This window comes from Malus sylvestris, chromosome 9 (assembly GCF_916048215.2).
Source record: "Malus sylvestris chromosome 9, drMalSylv7.2, whole genome shotgun sequence".
NCBI classification, from domain to species: Eukaryota; Viridiplantae; Streptophyta; class Magnoliopsida; order Rosales; family Rosaceae; genus Malus; species Malus sylvestris.
In genome coordinates, this window is record NC_062268.1 from 34,137,637 (window position 1) to 34,159,433 (window position 21,797).

General features: G+C 37.7%; 3 protein-coding genes across 4 annotated transcripts; 2 read left to right on the plus strand and 1 right to left on the minus strand.

Moving 5' to 3' along the window:
• The first annotated feature begins 218 nt into the window (after positions 1-218).
• On the plus strand, positions 219-4,094 carry LOC126582320 (uncharacterized). 2 transcript variants are annotated; one of them, XM_050246435.1, is made up of 5 exons: positions 219-856; positions 1,771-2,218; positions 2,596-2,894; positions 3,140-3,512; positions 3,797-4,094. In XM_050246435.1, exons 1-4 carry the CDS (start codon positions 527-529, stop codon positions 3,488-3,490), a joined length of 1,428 nt encoding a protein of 475 aa, XP_050102392.1. In that variant the 5' UTR covers positions 219-526; the 3' UTR covers positions 3,491-3,512; positions 3,797-4,094. The 2 variants fall into 2 exon arrangements, with proteins under 2 accessions (XP_050102392.1, XP_050102393.1); XM_050246436.1 differs by lacking the exon at positions 3,797-4,094 and having other exon boundaries at positions 229-856; positions 3,015-3,149.
• Positions 4,095-6,106: 2,012 nt separating this feature from the next.
• Positions 6,107-8,803, plus strand: LOC126582325 (uncharacterized). The gene is made up of 3 exons (XM_050246449.1): positions 6,107-7,189; positions 8,268-8,394; positions 8,512-8,803. Exons 1-3 carry the CDS (start codon positions 6,643-6,645, stop codon positions 8,543-8,545), a joined length of 708 nt encoding a protein of 235 aa, XP_050102406.1. The 5' UTR covers positions 6,107-6,642; the 3' UTR covers positions 8,546-8,803.
• A 2,296-nt stretch (positions 8,804-11,099) lies between these two features.
• On the minus strand, positions 11,100-12,986 carry LOC126582321 (aspartic proteinase nepenthesin-1). The gene is made up of 2 exons (XM_050246437.1): positions 12,803-12,986; positions 11,100-12,637 (listed from the first exon to the last, which is right to left on the minus strand). Exons 1-2 carry the CDS (start codon positions 12,820-12,822, stop codon positions 11,284-11,286), a joined length of 1,374 nt encoding a protein of 457 aa, XP_050102394.1. The 5' UTR covers positions 12,823-12,986; the 3' UTR covers positions 11,100-11,283.
• Between the last annotated feature and the right edge of the window lie 8,811 nt (positions 12,987-21,797).

The following is a 21,797-nucleotide window of genomic DNA, read 5'->3' on the forward strand; positions in this document are numbered from 1 at the left end:
CGAAGGAAAATTCAGCAGGGAGCAAAGAGGGTAAACAAACTCAGCCCTAGCCCGGGCCTTCTTAGCTAAAGCTTTAGGCTTTCTCCTCGTCGACGTCCCAAAACCTCTGCTTTGCGGCTCCACTCTCTTCACTCGTCAGATAACCATTCCGTACACCAAATTTCATTCAATTTTTGTGTCATTTTTTCAAGCATTCGCTCGTAGGCCCCTAATTTGCCCTTTTATGTTATTGTACAATCAAGTAATCGATTTATTTATTTTTGTTGTAGTTTCAATTTTCATGAGGATTTTCTGCTCAAAGAAACAGACCCTGTTAACAAATTTAATCCTTTATTGTTGCTCTTGTTTATAAATTTGTGCAAGTGTTTTGCTTAGTAATAAGTGAACTTAATCGAATTGGGAATTGGGTTTTTGTAGAATTGCGATATTGATAAAACGGTGTTTGGGAATTTCTTAAAGTTGTGTCCTCTTGTGTGTAATTTATTGGCTGTGGAGGATATTGATAAGGTTTGGTTTGTGTTGTGGAATGTTAGAATTCATAAGGTTGAATTCAATGGAAACGAGACCGGACCCAGACATCGATGATGACTTTAGCGAACTATACAAGGAGTACACTGGCCCTCCTGGGTCAAATGCCACAAACACACAAGATAGGGCAAAACCAAACAAAAGGTCTCTTGCCGGGTCTGATGAGGAAGAGGAAGCTCGTGACCCCAACGCTGTCCCAACCGATTTTACCAGCCGAGAAGCTAAGGTGTGGGAGGCCAAGTCAAAAGCTACTGAGAGGAATTGGAAGAAGAGGAAGGAAGAGGAAATGATTTGCAAAATCTGCGGGGAACCAGGTCACTTTACTCAGGTAAAATTGTAGTGCTTTATTTATTTTTCTGGCCATCTTTATGCAAAATCACACACATATGCAAACACATTACATTCTTTTTTTGTTTTTCAATTGCTTATGCTATAAAATGCTTTTTCTACTTGAAGACATTCATAAGTTATGTTCGGGTATGTTGTGGACGCCCTTACATTCTTTATATTTGATGTTTTCATTATGTTTGCATATCTTAGACCATCTTGTAATTGTCTAAATAATTGGAAGGAGTGTCTGTCCTGGAACTTTACTTTGGTTCTCTGCTAGATTTCCTGTTCAGATAGATTGGTATTGCTTTCTACTTCTAGATTTTCTACATGCATACTAGTCATGTTGAGTACCTAATTTTGTTCAGCACACCTGTGATTTCTAACTTTTACCGGATAAGATTTTCATTGTTTGCATCGCGTACACACCCACCCACCCACCCACGGACAAGCACATCTCATTAGACATCCAACATGGGCAGGAAGAAAATAATTTTTATTCATAAAGAACATAACCCATGTACCTCTGTGGGTTGCATTAGAAAGCTAATGTCAATTGCCATTGCTTGTCTACGATAACTAATCAAGATGTAACTCATGTAGGTTGTCACTATTTATTATTTAAATAAATAAATATAGTGCGTTCTGTGGTGCTGCATTAAGAATTTTACCAAAATGACTTCATCTTTTTCTGTCAAAGAAAATTTGGTACTTTGTAAGTTGTTTTGCAAAATATAGTCTAGTCAGAAATTTATGAAGGCCACAGAAACTAATATAACCTCATAGCATGTTTATAGACTTGTTAGTTTTTCTATCTCATACCTAAATGTTTGTCGTTTATATCATGGTAATAGAAGGGTGTTACTTTTTCTTTATGATAACATGTTCTAATGCATTTTGGTAATTCTCTAGGGTTGCCCATCTACCCTTGGTGCAAGTCGCAAGTCTCAAGATTTCTTTGAAAGGGTTCCTGCTAGAGAAAAGCATGTAAGGTCCCTTTTCACTGAGAAAGTGATAAACAGGATTGAAATGGATATTGGATGCTATATTAAGATGGACGAGAAATTTATCATTGTCGGTGGCAAGGATAGGTTAGTATTAAGAAGGGGTGTGGATGCTGTGCATAAAGTGATTAAAGAGGAAGGCGAACAAAGGGATGGTTCTGGTTCTCAAGTGACTAGATCAAGGTCACCTGAACGAAGCCCTGTTGTTGCACGGTTACAACGTTCTGAATCCCAGAGGTCTCATTCTGGTCCCCGGAACGGGTCGCATTTTCAACAAAGGTTTCACAGGAAAGATAAATTTGTTGAAGACCGAATACGTCATGAGATGCAGAAATTTTCCAGGGGTCCTCCACAAGGTAGGGACAGCATCGGATATATTTACAATGTATATATGGGGCTGTCATGTTTGTAGCTTTTTAGGTTTGTATAGAATTTTCTACGTGCTGTGTGTAAAATCTTTCCCATTTATCAAAGAATCAGCTTGTTGCTTAGATTTGTTTGCAGCAAGAGGTAAGTTCTTATCTTCAAGAATTGTGTGTAGAGTTCTGAAGTAGCTTTCATGGTTGGGTCTGAATTGATCGGGTTGTCTCCAAAATGAAATCATTTACTCAAAACTATCCAGAAATTTTCTCAGATGGTTTATCTCTGAAAATAAGATAGTATGTTGAATTAAAGCTGCCATCTGTGGTAGCATCTTGAATCAAGTGCTTGACATACTCTTCATTTCATGAAGCTTATGGTAATAACGGAGCTAGAGGTCGGCCAAGTCGTTCAAATTCTCCAGCTTGTGCCCCTTACATGGGAAACTCATATAATTCATATGATGGTCATAATCAAAGCATGTCTGCTTATAGAAATGATGGATGGAATTCTGATAAAAAAGGATCTGATATGCAATCTGGTCGTCAGTTTGATTACTCTGCCATCCCCCAGACATTGGAAGAATTAGAAATGGAGTACAAACGAGAGGCAATGGAACTTGGAAGAATTCGTGACAAGGAAGAAGATGAAGAAAATTACAGACATCGTGAGGTATGGACTACGTTACAACTCTGGGAACAAATAAAACGAGAAACACTTTTATGTCTTTTTTTCTTGCTTGAAGTGATAATTGGTTTATTAACCCATTCTATAACTCTACTTTAACATCAGGTATACTCGTGCCTAGTATATCTCCAGCTACCCTGACTGTTTTCTTGCCAATCGTAATTGTTTTAAAAGGCTTGAACTCTTGGTACAAATTTCTTGTTGCTGACATTTTATTATACGGATAAAAGGCGATTAGGGAAATAAGAGAGAGCCACATGAAGAAACTGGCCCCCCTGAGGGGCATGCATGCAAAGCAGTGGGAGGACTTTCTTCAACTTGATGCCCAGAGGCGTCAACAACAGGCTAATCAGCAGATGTCGACTTTGGGTTTTGGTGGTTATAAATCACACAATTATTCTGAATACGACGGCACCTCGGCCAATCCTCAGTATGCTGGGGAAAGTATGGCCATGGATTCAAGGAGCAGGTACCCCAATCCCAACCCTATGGAAACCTATCCTTCAAGGCCTCGTGACAATTTTGGTGAGTTTCAGCGTCAGAGGCACGAGGGCTTTGGGAGAGGTTACAATCGATACTGAATGGGAATCTGCAATTACATTGGTGAGTAGTCTTACTCTTCAGGAAAATTAACAAGGATATAATCTCTACCTTAATGGCTTGTCCTCAAAATTGAATATCCAATGCTCGTATAATGTGGTTCTTTGGGATGAGAAGTGAAATTTTATTGGGGTGCTTTTAGCAACCACAGAGCATGTTTTTTTTTTAAGCATATCCGTGGGTGTTGATGGGTAGGGAGAGCAGATGTTGGCGTTGTCAACGTGGTGTTGCAGATTATTGTTTGCTTATTTAGCACTAGCTTAATTTTCACTGGGAAAAATTTTCAGGGTCCAGGTCTGTCTGGGTCAAGTAGCAGTATGCACAGGAGAGCACCAAATCTAGGTAAGTATGTTATGATTTTAAAATGAGGAGATAAATGGTGGGCATTACGGTCTGCTGTTTTACAGTTTGGTGGCTCAGTTCAGTTTTAGAGCTTCTTGTAGGTAATAAGTTTTCCATTTGTTCCAATTGTTCTTCCGTATTCTGTTTTGTTTGGTTTGTTGGTGCTTGTAACTTTTAGATTTTAGTACATACGAAACTGAATGCAAGTTATTTCCTACTTCGAAATGGAATGCGATACTCAAATTTATAGGTTGTACAAGTTTTTACTTCGATGAGGAAAAAAAAAAAAAAAAAACTCGCCCCTTTAATTCCGAAAATTACTGATGAGCCCTTGAGACTTGTTAATTCCGAAAATTCTCCAAGCCTAATTAAGCAAATTCCGAGCCAGATTCCTGTTCAGGTTGACAGTCAATAGCTGAGGAAACACAACTTCAACCGACTAATTCAAAATCCACTGTTGAATTACGATATTTGGCACTGATTGTTTATAGGCTGCAAACCGACTAATTCCATATCAGAATTCAAATGCAAATCCAAGTCCAACCCGGGAACTATTTGACTCTTATTTGTTGGAAAATTAGTTTTATTAGTATTGTTATTTTATTCGTTTTCTTGTGGGCCAAGGATTAGGATTTCTAGCCCGTTAAGTTTTAGATCTCTTGCTCGTTCAGTTTAGGATTTGCATACGTTTGCTCCTACGTAGTCTCTACGGTTATGTATTTTTCTTGGTAATTTTGTAGTGTTTCTTTGTTTTCAGTTAATGAAGTATTATTTCGTAGTTTATTTTTATTTTTATTTTACATAAAAGATATAATTTTGTAGTTGTGTAGTCTGTTTGTTCTTTTGTTTTTAATGCGTATTTTGCTTTTCAACTCTAATTTCTTCAATTTCCTTCACTTTGAAGGTTGTTTAATGTTTCCACGTAACTAAGTCTGCAAGTTGAAATGGTGTTTTTGATTCCCCAAGTAAAATAACTTGAAAATTTTGAATCTAAGTATTTTTTTGAAAAATTGGAATGGATTTAGGGATTCCGATAATTCCAAATTTTCAATCCAATTTTTTTTGAAAGTGTTTTGAACTTTTTCCAACAAAAATATTTCGAAATATTCTGATTTTTTTTTATAGTTAAGCATATATATACTAGCATATTAAACAAGATAAGCATACTAGTATACCAAACAATTATTTAAAATTATACATAAGCATATACTATATAATAAGAAAGGACAATAAACTGCATGTACAATAAAGTTCGAGAATATTAAAAACGTATAAATTATAGGAATTTCCAAATTATGTTACGAACTTTCCAAGATTAATCCAATTCCACAAGTTTTCAATCTGAAAATTGTGATTCGATTCCAAAATTTTAGAACTGAAATTGAAAACCTTGTTTCCGATCTGATTTGTCCGAAAATCACCAGACATATAACTCACTCAACAAAACAGCATGGAGTGTGCTCTGATGGTGTGGTTTGGGAGGACTGGAGTAGAGGCCCTCAGGGAAAAATCAGCCAAGCTTGTTTGAATGTTCAAGCTTTCTCTGAAATTGGGACAAGGCTGTTGACTTTCGGGTTCCAGCAATGTCGACAACAATGCACCAACGAATACGATGCAATAGGTTATTTGAATGAGATTCGTGTGAATGGTAACAATGGATTTGGAAGTGTGACTAATTGTGCTTAGTTTAGTAATTCATTGACTTTGCCATATACGTGTTTTATCTATTAAGTTGTTTCAAGAATTTGTCCCTGGTTGGTTACTTATTAATACGGTTTAGTAATAATTTTTTTCATTTGTAACTGATAAGTTTTAGTTCGATTCTCGTCAAAAACGAATTTGAATCAAATTATTATGACTAACCCATTGTAAGACTTAAATCATTCTCTCGTTCTTTATAACAGATAATATCGTATGTAATAAAAAAAAAAAATTATCCGTCTTGTATTGTAAAAACAGCTGGACCTTTTTCTTTCCGGATCACTCTGTACGTGGGACCCAAGCTTATGGACAACCAAACGCTTAACACGTCATGTTAAATTTTTTCGAGTACTCGGAATACAGTTTAGTGCACCATGAGTCATATATAAGTGGAGAAATATTCAAAACAAATTTCTGCTCCACACGTAATGTTGAGCTGTGTTTGGATAACATAGAAAAATCTGTTCTGTTTTCTTTTCGGCTACAACACAGTAGCAAACAAAACACACGACATAGTACACATAAGAATATTCTACATCTGTCCCTCTTTGTCTTTTTATATTTTCTTGTTCCCATTTGTTTTCTCCTTAAGAAAAAGGTTGATTTCTGCCGTACTCTGCGTGCGTGCTAACTCCACCATCAGCTGCAGCACTTCTTCTCTTCCACGCAAAGGTACCATCTATGTTTTTGCTTCCCCTTGACCTTCGTAATCCATTTTTTTTTTCGTTTGGGGGGATTTTTTTTATTGTTCTTTTTGCACATCAGTGTAGTTTGAGCTGCACTTTGACAGTTGACTTGTGAGATTCAGCTTTTTTGGGTGTTCATAATTTCATTGTCTTTATTTATTGTAAAACTTTCTGCATCACATTTGGTATCAACAGCCCCACACTTCTGTGTAGTTTGTTCTATAAAAATTGAGACTTTGGAACTTGTTTAATTTGCGGAGTTCTTCTGATAGTTTTTGAAGGTTGTTCACTGTGATTCTTTGAGAATCATAGGCTTATGATAATTTGTAACCAGGAATTACATCTTAAGCCGTAACCAAAAAAAGGGGTTGTCCTTGTCCTACTTTGATTGGAAGGGTTCTTATATGGCTTCAGGGGAAAAAGAGTTTGAAATAGACCTTGAAAGTGGAGGGTGTACTAGTAAAGAAGATGCGAGCTTAGATGTTGTTTCGAGCAACGGACAGAGAATTAAGTTCTTGGGTAGTGTTTTCGGTTGGTTTTTGCATTTGAATGAATCAATTACATGTACATGTGGCATTGTATCATCTAGCAGTCTGGAAAAATCTGGCGAGGTTTCGAATGTCAGTGTAGAGACACTAATAGAAAGGAATTCAGAAGGGGAAGAGAGTCAAGGACATATGCTCCGAGCAGAAAAGGCGTGTGAAAATGAGCAGTGTAAGAAGAAAAACTCTAGGAATGCTCCTAAGCCACCACGACCTCCTAAACGTCCATCACTGGATGCCGCTGACCAGAAGTTGGTTAGGGAGATCACTGAGCTGGCCAAGAGAAAGCGTGCAAGAATTGAACAAATGAAAGTAGCAAAGAAGATGAAAGCATCCAAGTCATCCTCTTTATACAGCGGCATATCTGCTCTGATCATCACACTACTCTTCTTCGTCGTAATCTTTCAAGGTAATATTTGTTTTTCTCATTCAATTGGACCCTTTTCCTTTCGTTTCCTTCTTTTTGTATGTCATACTATAATTAATGAATGCTACAATTTGTCTCATTCGGTTGCTTATAAGATACATCTGATGATTTAACAGAACTTCCGAAAGGTTGAATACTGATTGAAAGAAAAAATTGGTTTATCTATATTCGAAAACACTGCATTGATTCTTTGGAATATATCCTCTTTTAGTATTCCTATTTGTGAGTTTAAGCAGGGATCTTGAAGCTGCTCTTTTTGTCGTCTCGTTTACCTATTCTTTTGTGGGTTCTGGCTCTTTCCTTGATTTCATTGGTGGTCTTTGTTTTCATGTCGTTTTTCGCATTTGTTTTGATATGCACCTACTGAACCGAAAATTTCCCAAGTATACAATTGAACTTTATTCGAGTCAGGGTACATTACATGTACAAAAAACAGTAATTAACTGAAGATGGAAAGGAAAAGTAATTGAAAGAATATATCAAATATCATACTTATCTGCACTAGTCAGGATCTGAATTCATCGGAATTCTAATGTATGATGCTGTAGGGGTGACCCTTGCTCAGATTGCAATCTATAAATTCTCTTCCGGCTCCTCGCTGTGAAATTTATATAGCTCTTTCTAGTCTTTGAAAAATGATCCTTTTCTAAGTTTGTGTTATTTGCATTTCCATAACAAATTCCCTTTTACTATTGTATTCTTAAGCCTGCTCATGTACACATGGATTATTGGTCGTTACTTTGTCCGTTGCTTTAGTCCATGTTCTTTAACTCATCAGTTCATCCTCCAACTCCTCCAATGGGGCCACTTGTTTTTCGAATAAATACATTGGGAGCATATACCTATGTACCAGAACTGATAGTGAAGTAGATTATTTACTGAATTTACTTAACTCTGTTCTTACCATCACTCACTTTACCAACAAAGTAACCTTCGCGTCCCTAACTGTGTCCTCCATCCATTGAGTTGTTCACTAAAATAATTTTTTTTTAATTTCTAATTACTGGCCCTACTCTATCATATCTGTAAAAGCATAATGCTTGTTGAACTGTTTCTATAGGGATAAGCTCCAGAAGCGTTCCAACTGTGAGTACACAGGGGTCTCCTGAGCCAGCAATCGCAACAACTCAAGGTTTTGTCTCAGTTGAATACCAAAAAAGCGACATACAACGTTCTACCAATCAAAAGTTTGTATTCCATTTCCCTATTTTCACGATCTCCATACTTTATAACTAAAACATTAAGAAACTTTAGTACTCTTTCTAATCCCATCCTCCCCCCTCTCGGGTATATTGTTAATGCAGCTTTGGGGAAGAGATTTCCCGTTCAGGTGGATGAGGAAGTTGATGGACAATATGAAAGGGGGTTGACGATATTGGCGCTTACATTTTGCTGCCCATGGTCCATGGAATTAATACAGATTTGTTTTCTTCCTCCATTCTTTAATGTTGCAGCAGGGGTATCTTTTTTCCTTTGTACATATGTACATACAGCCAAAAACTACACGAGATTTTCGATTATTGTACAGTAATTTAATTCATTTGGTGAAAAGAATGATTGTGTTGATGAGAAATGTAGTGCTTTTTTGTTGCCGAATTAGTATGTCACAAGTTCACTACATGCAATCAAACATGAAAGTCAAGTCTTAATGGTAGCTTGTTGCAGAAGTTTGCAAGTGCAGATCGAGTGGCAAAATTCTTGCAAGATACATTTTACTGGTCCTGGACAATGTTGTACGGGTTGGGGGTCGGCTCGGTAGGGGGAATGGGTTTAAATATGGAATATACTTACCGCCTTAAACCCTCTCTACCTTAGTGATCTCCCCAACTCCCAAGTCCTGAGGTACAAGGTTCTGAGGCAGGTCAGAGTTCTTCTAATTATAGCCCCTCTTCTATTGTTGCATATTGTGATGATTGCCAAATCCTTATATCTAAATCCGAAATTGGAGTGAGAGACTCACGACTAGTGCTTCCAAAGACTCCACCATAGATAGAATCCGCCGCAGGATAATGCCCCATACTCTCAGTTTGCTCTCCAACTGATCTGTCATGGCAATCCGTGAGTAGAACGCTCAATCGTCAAAGCATCTTACTCTCAAAATTCTAAATCACTAGTTTTCAAGTATGCTCTCCAACGATCTGTCATGGCAATCCGTGAGTACAACTTACTCTCAAAACTCTAAATAACTAGTTTTCAAGTACTATGAAACCCCGGAGTCTTTAGACTCTCACATTTCATCTTCCTTAAAAAAGTTGTCCTCAACAGTCACCACTCTCTTTCCTTTACTGCTCACTGTCACACACACAAACCCTAATAAAATTGAAAAAAATTCTGCTCACACAAACATGGTGTGTGAGCCTCTACCAGTAAGAGAAAACCGTTATCGTATAAAACACACAAAGATTCAGAGAAAATTAAGAATTGGGTAATAATATTATCCTCCATTTATTCATTACAACAGAAATCAACAATCCTTTATAGTCCATATCCAATAGTACGTCCGTACTTAGGGTACCAATTAAAATACGGAATGAATTTAATGTCGGACTGGCGGGTCTCCTTCTCCGGGAATAAAGACAAAGGAGTTCAATTTCCTAAAATGCTGCGGAGGCTTGTCCCGGATAAGGGCGTCATAACCTGCGGTGGTGAAGCGGGGGTCAGGCAGCGTCCTATCCGACGCATTGTAGGCCTCAAGGATAAGGTGATACTCGATGCCATGATCAACGAAGTGATGGCGCATCGTGACTCTTTTATTTCTTTGTTTAAATTGTTTGGTTTTCTTGACTACGAAGTGACCTGCATTGCATTGGAGGGGTATATGTATATATTTTGCGTAATGCTAGGGAGACCAATTTTGTAGATTAAATTTTGTAAATTAAATGATATGAAAGTTGATGAGTGGATTATTACTTAAACGTTGATAAACGTGCTCATTTTCTATTGATGACACATAATTTAATTTGCAAATTTAGCCTACAAATTTAGTCTTCCTAATATTACTCATACATTTTACGCACAACAGGGGAGAAACTTATCCGTCAAAGATTTCCGTTGTAATTTAATTTTGTTTTTCAAAAAAATAAGAAAAGGGCAGAAAGATATTTTACCATTCCTTCCATCTCTTTGCTATGATATGGGTATTTGTAACACTGTAAAAACCTTTTGTATTTGACACATATGGTAAAGGGCCAAATACGATTGGAGCCTGTTACTACAAAATCTGTAGCGACTTTTTTTCTTTCTAAACCCTTATTCTTACCACATATTTATATATATTTTTTAATAAAGATATGACTCGTATGTGTTTGTGGATTTTACTTTTATTAGAGAGATAGTATAAATAATGGTATAAATAGATAATAAATGTAACATTTTAATGGCTTTCAGATTTAAGTTATATACAATTTTGTAGCAAGGTTAAATACATTGTCCATGCCTGAATCATTGGCTTTGTGATATTTACATATATTTAAAAGAAAATCAATTTGATCCTCTCCTAATTAGTGAGTTTAAATCTGGAAGGAAATCAATTTATAATTATTAAATGATCGTTTTTTATGAAGAAAAAGGGAAAACTCTACTTACAATATATGTTACGGCGATGCTCATAATATGTTGAATGGTGATGATCACCCATTGTAGTTGGAGAATGTGGGGAGAAAATAAATTCCTAAATCAGAGGATCAAATTACTGTATAATTAAAAGGATTTTGGATTTGTTTAATTTTTTGTTAAGATGATCTATGAATGATGCATAAAAACATAAACGCTTTGGATCATTGAAATGCATATATATATATTGCAAACAAATAAATAGGAAAAAAAAAAACACAGATTAATTAGGATTTACAGCTACCATACCATGACAGTGTGGTATGAAAATTTCAATATCTTTAAAAACTGAATTATAGACTAATTTTATTTTCATTTGATTCATTACTTTATAGCAGATTTAGCTAAACACATCACGACTTTAGTTTAAGAAGAAAAGAAAATAATTTTTTAAATGATGAGGAAAGTAAACGTGGGCACAGTCAAAGTTTAACACAAATAAAGGGCAAATACCGAGTACTCGATCACAACTGGTCACATTTCGTAGGAACAAACGAGAGTGTTTCCTCGGCAAGATCATGGTAAACCAACATATTCTGTTGCTGAAAATTTCCAAACACAGACATCGAGCTCGCAGACCCCATGGCCAAGCAAAGCACCCCAACATCCGTATCCACCAGAATATAGTTTTCACCTGGTAATTCCAAATCCGCACCCTTGAAATTAAACACCAACTTTGGCACCTCTACCTTTCCAGAGTTAACGTCTTTCGGCAGCTTGTAGCACGCGTCAAGCCCCACCGTGTCTGTCGCATCCGCCTCCGAAAGTTTAATCTGGGAAGTGAACTCTTTCTTGAGTGCATCAAAAGCATCCTCTTCTATATACGTAAGAGTTGTCCCCGAGTCTATGATTAGGCCACCACTCCCATCATCTCCGAGCGTAAAAGTGTCTTTTTTAAGGTGCAATCGAGTTTCACCCACCGTGATGCCTTCTAGGGTGAGATAGTAGAAAGTTGATTGGTCACGATTTGGATTTTTGATCAAAGGGGTAGTTATGATATTTGCAGGACCTGATTTAGTGTTGTTCAAGCTTGCTAAAGACCCCATCAAAAGTGTGCTACTACCTTCTGTGTCGTCAATGGAAGTCAAGCAATACGAGAATTTGGGCTCCTTGAGCTGCGAAACCAAGGACAACGGTCCACGGCCTAACCCCACAAGTCCGGAACCTTGATCAAAGCCACCACCTTCATTGTCTTTGCCACATCCAAACCCTATTTTGGGAACCGAAACGTCTCCGAATGTGAACGTTTCGGTTGCGAGAATCCCATTCGTGGAGGAAGAATCCCCATAGGCGTAGTAGTACTCGCATGAACTGTTGGTGCATGTTTGGGATGGTAGTGCTTCACAAAGCTCGCTTTCGCATGATAGCTTTGAGAATGTTGAGGACTTTGTCGGGTCGAAGATTGGGGTTGGTTGATCATAACAGTCCTCACACGGCTTGCACTGAGTCCAAATGAGATCGCTGCCGGTGTCCATAATGGCATTGAAGGTATCTGCCGGATTACCAATCGACAACTTCATTAAAAACTCTCCTTGACCGGCGTGGACAGGAGATGTAACACCGGAATCCTGATCTGATGGTGAAGCGGCTAAGACCATTGCGTTGAGCCTTTGCAACCTTTTTCGGCCACGACTGATTCTGCGTTGGAAACGCTCGATTTTGGTCAAGTTTTTATCAGAATCAATGTGTTTGAGAGTCACCTTGAACCCGTTTTGCATGGTCTGGTGGTCGCGAAGACGGAGAGCTCTTCTTGAAGTGGAACATGCCGGGTTAACAAAGAAGGAAACTAGTAGCACTCCTAGGGTTAATAGTACAACACTTGAAAATGAACCAAGTGAACCCATTAGAGAAAGAATAAATGAGCGCTAGTTAGTGAGAATTGTTGGTCGATCGGGGATCGATATAAAAATGTTGTAACACTAACTTTAAGGAAGACCAACTAGAGTGGATAGCTAACTTTAAGAAATAATCTGAAAGACATACCAACTTGGTGAGCATGACATGGGGTTGAGATATCTCTATTGCGTCGCGGCTAATGCCTGCAGGTCTTGTGTCCTTTTTATGGAAATTGAAATTGATAGATAAATATATGCAAGGCAGCTACAATTTTATAAACCAAAGACAGGAATATATGGATGGAGAATTGATCTCTCACACGCTTTAATCTCTTTCGTCACAGTAAGGCTCTTTGGGGTTTGGAAATATATATATATATATGTTGCACCAAATCGATGTTGGCCACCTATTTTCATGACTAAGAATCAACGATTGAGTTTAGGTTACGAATTGAGTAAACTAATCACACACCCTTTCTGAAAAATATGGGACCCGTATATTTGTAAGATGAAGTGCAGACTAGCTACATAATTGCTAATTGAGTACTATGGAATTATACCAAGGCATAGCTAGACATGCCATTGCTTTAAAATTCTTCAAAATAATCATAAAGATAAAGAAATTGGTATGCAAGTGAACCAGAAATGATGCATTGGAGGGTTGGTGGGCGAACTCCTTTACTAGTGATTGAAAAGGTACTTGGGGTTGGTTTGATTTTCACGCATAGGGGGAAAAAACAAGGTGGTTTGATGGTCTAATGTTTATCTGTTAGGTGGGATGGACACTGGACTATTATAAATTTATAAATATATGGGAGTGCTCAAGTGTTAATCGGTTAATAAGTTAATACAACACTAACTATGTGAGGTTTTAAAATATTTTTTATGTGTCAATTTAAATTTTTCCCCATATGGATTGAAAGATGTGGAATTTCAGCGTCGAAATTGATTCGGGGTTCATTCTGTCTGGCAAGTTTGTATAATACATGCCATAATTGGAAAATCATGTTGCAAGCAATTCCTTCTTGCACCGTGTTATACTGTGTATTTTTTTGTGATCTGTTATGTTTTCTCTTAGGCTTAAGCAATTTTCCTTGAAACATCGGGTTAGGATTGCAATTCTTGTGACTAGTCCTGTATTTCATGTGTTACCTTGTGTACTTCTTTGCTATTTGTTAAGAAGAAGGAATTGACTGATCCCGCTAGATTTTTTTTTTTTTTGAGAACCTCGACGGTTTGAGAAAGTTTTATTGATATAAAAAAAAAATTACACCAAGTCAGGGATGACATAAACCTTACTCCTTATAAAGCAAGAAAAACAAAATACAAGAAAAGAGAGGGGGACATAAACTTTACCCTTCTTGAAAAGGAAAATACGGGAAAAGAGGGGGAAGTGGGGGGGGGGGGGGACATAGGACCAAAATGTAAGAACCTGCAATAAAAGATGCAAAGCAAAAAACAATATCCAAAAGGATTAGGTAAAAAAGAAAATGAAACATCAAGAATGAGAGATAAACCTAAAGGTCGGCATGCTAAGAAATCTAATTTTAGAAAAGGAAGAATCTCAAGAGGAGGATCGGCATGCCAAGTATGAGAAGATGAGAGAATCCCTAAATAGGCTAATTTGTCGGCAACAACATTCCCTTTTCGAAATGTCTGAGTGCAATGAAAAGCCATGTGTGGCAACCAAGAAAAACAATTTCTCCAACGAGTCTAGAGCGACCAATGAAGAGAAAGAAAACCAGAAGCAAAACAAAATACTACACTAGAAGAGTTATTTTCAAGCCATGAATATTGCCAACCCTATGCATGAGCTAACTTAACAACAAGTATTAACATTGGGCACTTTCAGTCCCACAAAATGGTACAGGCTGGAAAGAAGCCACGAAAAACCCAAGGGGGATCAGGAAGCCCAAGGTCCAAGGGGCTTAATAAAGGATACTTTCGAGCGCTAAAGCCAATCGCTTATGAGCTTAGCCCAACCAGGATATTTAAAGAGTTTTCCGACCACAATGGGCATGTGAGCAGGCTGACAGTTTTGGCATAAATCTCCAGGAATAGGTCTACCTATATGTCAATTAGGTCATATGGTGACTCAAATCCATTAGCAAAGACCTAGAATGAGACGCAGAGGTAGTCGGAACGATGCTTAGAAAGCCCGAGTTGGATAACTAAGTTGAGCACAATGCTCAGCCCTCATCACTCGTCCATTTTGACTGAACACATGTCACTTCATAGTCGAATGTCTGGTTGATAGGTGAAAATGTGGCAGTATGCTAGTCTACATAGGTTGTGCATTAAATGCAAGATTAGGGAAGCCCAAGGTTGGGGGATTCAGTGAGGGTCTATATAAAGGGATGGGAACCTCTTGTATTGGGGTCAGACGATTGAAAGGGGAGAAACTTCATGCATTAGCCGAGTGCTAGTTATAATCCTAAAATCAATAAAATCTGGGCAACATGGTGGATGTAACCTAGTTTTGAGGGTTGAACCACTCCTTTTGAGTCCATTTCATTTTAGTCCATATTGTAAGCCCATCAAGGGTTTGTAATTTAATAGTTTGGTGCTATCAGTGGGAATCACATACAACCAAGCAACTGAACAAGACAAAAAGTAGATCGCCGTCAATGAAGAAGAGGTATGAGAACCATTAGCCTAACACAGAGAGTTGCCCTAAGTGATATGACAAGTACATATCCTACAACTCCACAAAAAACCCAAAGGGGATTAAGAAGCTCAAGATCCAATGGGCTTAAAAGAGGATAATCTCGAGTGCTAAAACCGGCCGTTTATGAGCTAAGTCTAACTAGGATGTGTAAAGAGTTTTCCGATCGCCAGGAGTACATGGGCAAGCTAACAGCTTTATGGAATAAGTATCCATAAACAAATTCATCCAGGCGTTAATCAAGTTACATGACGCTTCATAGTCACAACATGCGTGCAACAACATAAGAAAGACAAACTGTCAATATTTTACTAGTAGTCTTGAAAAGAAAATTCGCCAAGGCAAAATATCGAAATTGAGTAATTGAAATAGCAACTTTGACCTTCAGTATCAATGCTAAGAAATTACTATTGGCATAGGGTTTAACCAATTCAATTGAAATAATTGTTTCACAAATTGAATATGATAGCCAACAATATCCTAACAATGATATTGAAAAAACCTGGAAAACCATCTGGCCCCTGTACACTAGAAGCACTTAAAGAGAAATTTGACTCCTTAATTTCCTCATCAGTCTGCAAGGTATAAAATATCGATGATATCGGAAATATCGGTAGTCCAAAAACACGGAAATTTTGATGGAAATATTAGGATATTATCGATATCGATAAAAATTAAATAAAAACCACGGAAATTGTAAGAAAAACTTGGAAATTTTTATTGAAACTTTGTAGGATGTTTATTTAGTCAATTATCTATTAGTTTATCACAAAAAATTGGAAGGAAATGCATTGCATGATGGTTTAACTGATTTAAGTTGATTACATAACGAGCTGGCAAACATTATGAGTGTAGAAAATATGAAGTAATTAATGAAAGAAGTTTAAACACACCATAATCATTTATATATAATGAATTAGTACACTATTTTACACTTTATACATTGCATGATAAGATACATGAGTGACTTAGTACCACATAGAGTTTCTATCAAGGTCTAAAATATCGATGACATCGGAAATATCGGGATAATATCGATATTTTAGACCTTGTCAGTAGGTAATGCAAATAATTAAACATTTTTGGATTCAGTGACCATAGGTTGAATGATCTCACAAACTTCATTAATACCTGACAAAGTGAAAGAATAACCAAACAAAGTCTGATAAAACTTAACAATATGGTTCGTAATGGCTTGCAGATCAGTAAGAAGATTATTTACATCATGAACATAGCTGATATGAGAACTAGAGGATTTCTTATCTGCACAGGCATGAAAAAAGAAATTTTTTGATCCCCTTCGAGCAACCACTTAACACGAGCTATATCTTTCCAAAAACCTCCTGCACTTTTTTTTGTTGTTGGACAAACTAAGTCACTTTTCCATTAAACAAACAGACAAGTACAAAGAAAAGAGAGCCTAAAAGGCATCCCATAACCAAAATACAAGCCCATCAAGAAAAAGTAAATACAACATAAAAGCCCAAAGAGCATAACTGAAAAACAACAAAAACCCTAAAATTAAAGAGGAAACCAGCTGCCACCACCAAATCTAACGCGTCTCCATCGCAAGGCTACCACCACCACCACCACCAAATCTAACGCGCCTCCATTGCAAGGCTACCACCACTACCACCACTAAGAAAACGAACCAAAAAGAGCAACTGGATCAATGGAAAATGGGGATGAGCGAGTCACCCGCACAGTGAACGCTCCCATAATCCTAATGCACTTTAACAACCACCCAAAACCCAAGTGCGTTGCCGAGGAGAAGCACCCGGGGCCGAGCAGCAGTGGTTGGTAGTTGTGGACATGTGACATAAAGAAGCATCGGAGCAAAAGAGGTGTCTGAAGGTTCTGAACTGAGACAAGCTCAGAAGATTGAGACAGAGCTCAAGAAAATTGAGATAAAGCTCAAAAAAGCCAAAAGTAAATATGAACCAAAGCCCCACAGGAAAGTATAAAAACAGAGGAGGATGAGAAAAAGAAAGTGGAAATGAAGGTTTGAAAGGGGGGTAAGGGGATGACTTAAGGGTGTGGGTAATGACCTAGGATGCAGCAAGAGGGAAAATGGCGGAGGAGGGGGGGAAGATGGGGACTAGAGGGCGTGGGTAACGGGCTAGAGAGGAGAAATAGCAAAGGAAAATCGACATACTCCAACCAGAGGAAGGAGTTGGCGATGAAGGCTGGAATTTTGGAGGGGGATTTATGCGAGAGAGAAGAAGTTGATGACTATGACTTTTGGATGGTTAAAGAATAAGTCGTAAACCTCCCAAAAACCTCCCGCACTTCAAAAGACTTCATTACTGTAGCCTTAGTGACAATCTCCTCTCTAAAAAAAGGTCATTGATACCCTGAGTTAAAATCCTCTGCCGAATCAAAGAGAGATTATGTCGAGCATCAACCACTCTATTATGAACATCACCAAATATAGAAAAATTCCAATGGCGCATGCAAACTTTTAGAGCTTTCAATTTTTGCAGCATGATAAATATGGGGAAACCATAAACAATTGTATTCAACCAACATTAAGTTAAAGTTTCTCAAAAAGATGAATGTTGAACCCATAGTGTTGAAAACGAAAAGACGAGGACCACTGCTCCAAATTCTTGAAGTAGAAAACATAAAGGGATTATGTACTGAGACTACCTTTGGCAAGGCAACGTATGTAGAATGAGGCCATGAATTAAACCAACTCATATCACAAAAAAAATGATCTAGCCTTCTTTTTGTGTGACCACAAAACTTCCAACCGTTAGACTATGTGAAAGCTGCCCCAGAAGTATCAAAGTGAGTAAAATTAGAAGAATCAGACGTAGTACTAAACTCATCACAAGAAATCTAAGATGGTCTGCATCCTCCCATTTGCTCATGAACACCAAGTATAACATTGAAATCACCAATAGCCATTTGTGGAACTTTTGTTTGTCACTGCAGATCAGCCCACAAATCTCTTATTTTAATAAAAGAAGTGCTTGCATAAACAAAGGTAAACTGATTTAAGACATGATCAAAAGTAGAATGGACAATAACTTGTTGATAAGATATAGAAATAACTAAAGGATATGCATATGTCGAAGACTTTAGTAGCCAAATATTAGGAGCAAGAGTTTCTCTAGAATCAAAAGCAAAAACATATAAATTTAGCGAAGCCCAATAAGCGGCTGAAATGAAATTAAATGTGACCATTGGCTTCGTAAAGCAAACCAAATTCAGGCAATGCAACCGACATATGTTAGAAAGTTCAGTCTGAGAGTCATCATTACTAATGCCCCAGCTATTATATAAAAGAGTCTTCATTTAAAATGAGTTGGTATTCCACGGTCCTCATTCAGAAAGGGTTTAGAGCGTTGGTTAAGCTTAGAGCCTGTTTATGCTTTTTTGAGTGAGGCTTAGGTAACATAGGAGTAAAACGTTAATATCACATCTTTTGCTAAAGTAGCAACATCTCCAACCCATGAGGAATGCTACATTCATCATGTAGATCTCGTGAGCCAATCTCATGTTGTAACTTAGGATAATAGTGTTTCCCACCTGTTCACCACAAGAATGACCCATTTAAGAAGATGATCCATTAATTTGAGGACAATGATCTAGTCATAGAGTTGCTAACATGAGATATCCCAGGCGACTGGACACCATGTTCTTCGCTTTCAGAATTAACCACAGCTTAAACAATGTTCTTCAAGGCCTCATTAACTACCTCTTCAACCACTTGGTTCATGAAAAATAACATTACCATTAGCTAATATGAAATTATTATCATTACCAGAAACAATTGGTGCTCTGGCAACTTGGGACTCGGGTAATAATTGATCAACATGTTGAAGAACCGGTTTAGAAACATGTGGCGATCGCTTAAAAACATTAATTGGTTTTGTCATATCCTTCTTTTGCTTAATTCGAGTCTGGCTATGAGAATGACCTTTGAACACCTATTTAAGTTGTTTACAACTATTAACCAAATACCCAATCAAACTACAAAGGCTACATTTATGTGGTAAATTTTCATAAACTACCTCAACTGGAAAACCATGGCTCTCTTTTTCAACCATAAGAGATGTAGGTAAATCATCTGCAAGATTAACATCAACTAATATGCATGCAAAATAACCATATTGTTTTTCCCTTGTAGCTTTATCTAGTGTAAAGGAGTGCCAACCCCCCTTCCGCGATTTCCGTCAATTGTCTAGGATGCCAATATTCTTGACTCAAACAAAAAAATTTAATCCATACTTAAGCATGAGTTTGAGGAAGAAAATCACCTGGTTGGAAATTTGGCTTCCATTGAGATAATTTGAATAAAACCAGTAACAAGAGTACACGTACTGCCACCCCGTGCGCAGAGCATATCATATTCCTTACTAAAATGAATATCAAAATAACATTTATCTAGAGGAATAAGTTTTCATGGTGCAGTAATGTTGAGTTTTAAGTGTTTGTTTGTATATATCTTTCATAGAGAAACAACAACACAAGAATACAAGATATAAAGGGCAAGGTGTGATCAACACAATGATCACCTTTGAATCACTCATACATGGCAACTCCATAAAACAGGGAGCAGAAAGAAGGTAAGGCAAAAAGCTTAGTAAGGTGACAACTACACCCTAATCATCAACCTAACTAACAGCTCCGGTACCCACTCTTAACTTTTATTAGACGATATGGGGTGACTGATGCTACACTGCGCATACTGATGTTGCATAGCTCCAAATACCCACTCTTGACTTTTATTAGACGATATGGGGTGACTGATGCTGCACTACGCATACTGATGCTGCACTGCGCATACTGATACTGCATATGACTGATGCTTGCACTGTGCATACTGATGCTGTATATGGAATACTCGCTCTTGACTTTCAATACTCCCCCTCAAGTTGGGTCCAGAATGTTGATGGAACCGAGCTTGGATAGAAGACGCTTAAATTGATGCGGAGGTAATGGTTTGGTGAAAATGTCAGCTAACTGATCATCACTTTTTGTGTAGAGAGTTTGAATCACTTGAGTTTGCACTTGAGCACTGACATAGTGGCAATCAACCCCAATATGTTTTGTTCATTCGTGGAACATTGGATTGAAAGCTATGTGTATTGTAGCTTGATCATCATAGTACATTGACATAGGTTGCTTTGTTTGAAACCCCAAATCACTCAACAGACCCTTAAGACATACTAATTCACATGCTGTGGATGCCATCGATCTATACTCAGCTTCTGCACTCGATCTTGCAATGGCACTTTGCTTCTTACTCTTCCATGTTACCAGATTTCCTCCCACAAACATGCAATAACCTGAGGTAGGGGTGGGCACGGGCTAGGCTGGGCCCAAATTTGGAAGAATCGGGCCCTACCCGTTATAAACTATAACGGGCCGGGCCAGGTAGAGAGATTTTGAGTTTTGGAACCGGACCTAACCTGGCCCGTTTCAAACGAGCCAGTCCGGGGAGGGTCCACAGGTCAAAATCTTTTTTTCTTTTTTTCAAAAATACATTTTTATAAAACTGCACTGCAGTGCACAGCAGTACTGCAGTTTTCAAAAATTACAAGAGCTGCTTCAAGCTTCTGTACAGACAGATTACAGAAGCTATTCCAAATCCAAAAAAAAAACATAAACATTAAAACTGAAATAACATCCATATTAACATCTGCAATGACATCAAACGTCCAAAATGAGGAGGTGATACATTATGGTCAAAGAAATTGCATTACCGAAAGGAGAACTGTAGCCTCAGCTCCTTGTACATCCTTGAAGGTAACATATGCAATTTGGGACCGTTCAGTATCACTACATGAGCATTCAATAAGACATATTCAGACAAAGATAATGAAAGACAATTGTAAACACGAAAATTTCCTTCGACAAATGAGACAAGAACATATGTACAAAATAATATTTTGTATTAATGATATGGGGTTACAATCTTTCTCTAGTTTGATCCTCTAATTCGATCTCCATAAGATGTAGATTTATGGATGTTTTGTTGATCCAAGGACCGTCGAGGCTTGATCTTGGATGAACGGTTGGAAGTTTCTTCAAAAGCCTTTGGGGCTTGATCTTGAAGGTTGAGGGAAGTTTCTTCAAAGGCATTCCGGGCTTGATCTTGAGGGTTGAGGATGAACAGATCTTCAAGAGATTTTGGGTTTGATCTTGAAGAACGGTGGTGAGCGGATCTTCAAGGGCTTTTGGACTTGATCTTGAAGAATGGATGTATGGATTTTTTTACGTTGTTGATCCAAAGGGCCGTTGGGTATTGATCTTAGGATGAACGGATGATGAATGATGAACACTTTCTTCAAGGGTGTGATGTGAATTGGTTGAAATGGCCTTGTATTTATAGAATTTCAAAACTTGATTTTTGGATTTAAATAATCAGATGAAATAAATCAGTTCTGCCAGGTGTTGACACGTGTCATATTTGATGACTTTTCTGATTTATTTCAATTTTTCGTCTAGTCACACGCTACGTGTGAAA

Bases quoted from the DNA above. Each gene is read 5' to 3' on its own strand.
- LOC126582320 (XM_050246435.1), top strand. From the start codon at position 527: ATGTTAGAATTCATAAGGTTGAATTCAATGGAAACGAGACCGGACCCA. The intron at 2,219-2,595 runs GTAGGGACAGCA...CATTTCATGAAG, and splicing joins TTCCAGGGGTCCTCCACAAG to CTTATGGTAATAACGGAGCT. The intron at 2,895-3,139 runs GTATGGACTACG...TACGGATAAAAG, and splicing joins AAAATTACAGACATCGTGAG to GCGATTAGGGAAATAAGAGA.
- LOC126582321 (XM_050246437.1), bottom strand. From the start codon at position 12,822: ATGTCATGCTCACCAAGTTG. The intron at 12,638-12,802 runs GTATGTCTTTCA...TTCATTTTCAAG, and splicing joins ATGTCATGCTCACCAAGTTG to TGTTGTACTATTAACCCTAG.
- LOC126582325 (XM_050246449.1), top strand. From the start codon at position 6,643: ATGGCTTCAGGGGAAAAAGAGTTTGAAATAGACCTTGAAAGTGGAGGG. The intron at 7,190-8,267 runs GTAATATTTGTT...CTGTTTCTATAG, and splicing joins CTTCGTCGTAATCTTTCAAG to GGATAAGCTCCAGAAGCGTT. The intron at 8,395-8,511 runs GTTTGTATTCCA...TTGTTAATGCAG, and splicing joins CAACGTTCTACCAATCAAAA to CTTTGGGGAAGAGATTTCCC.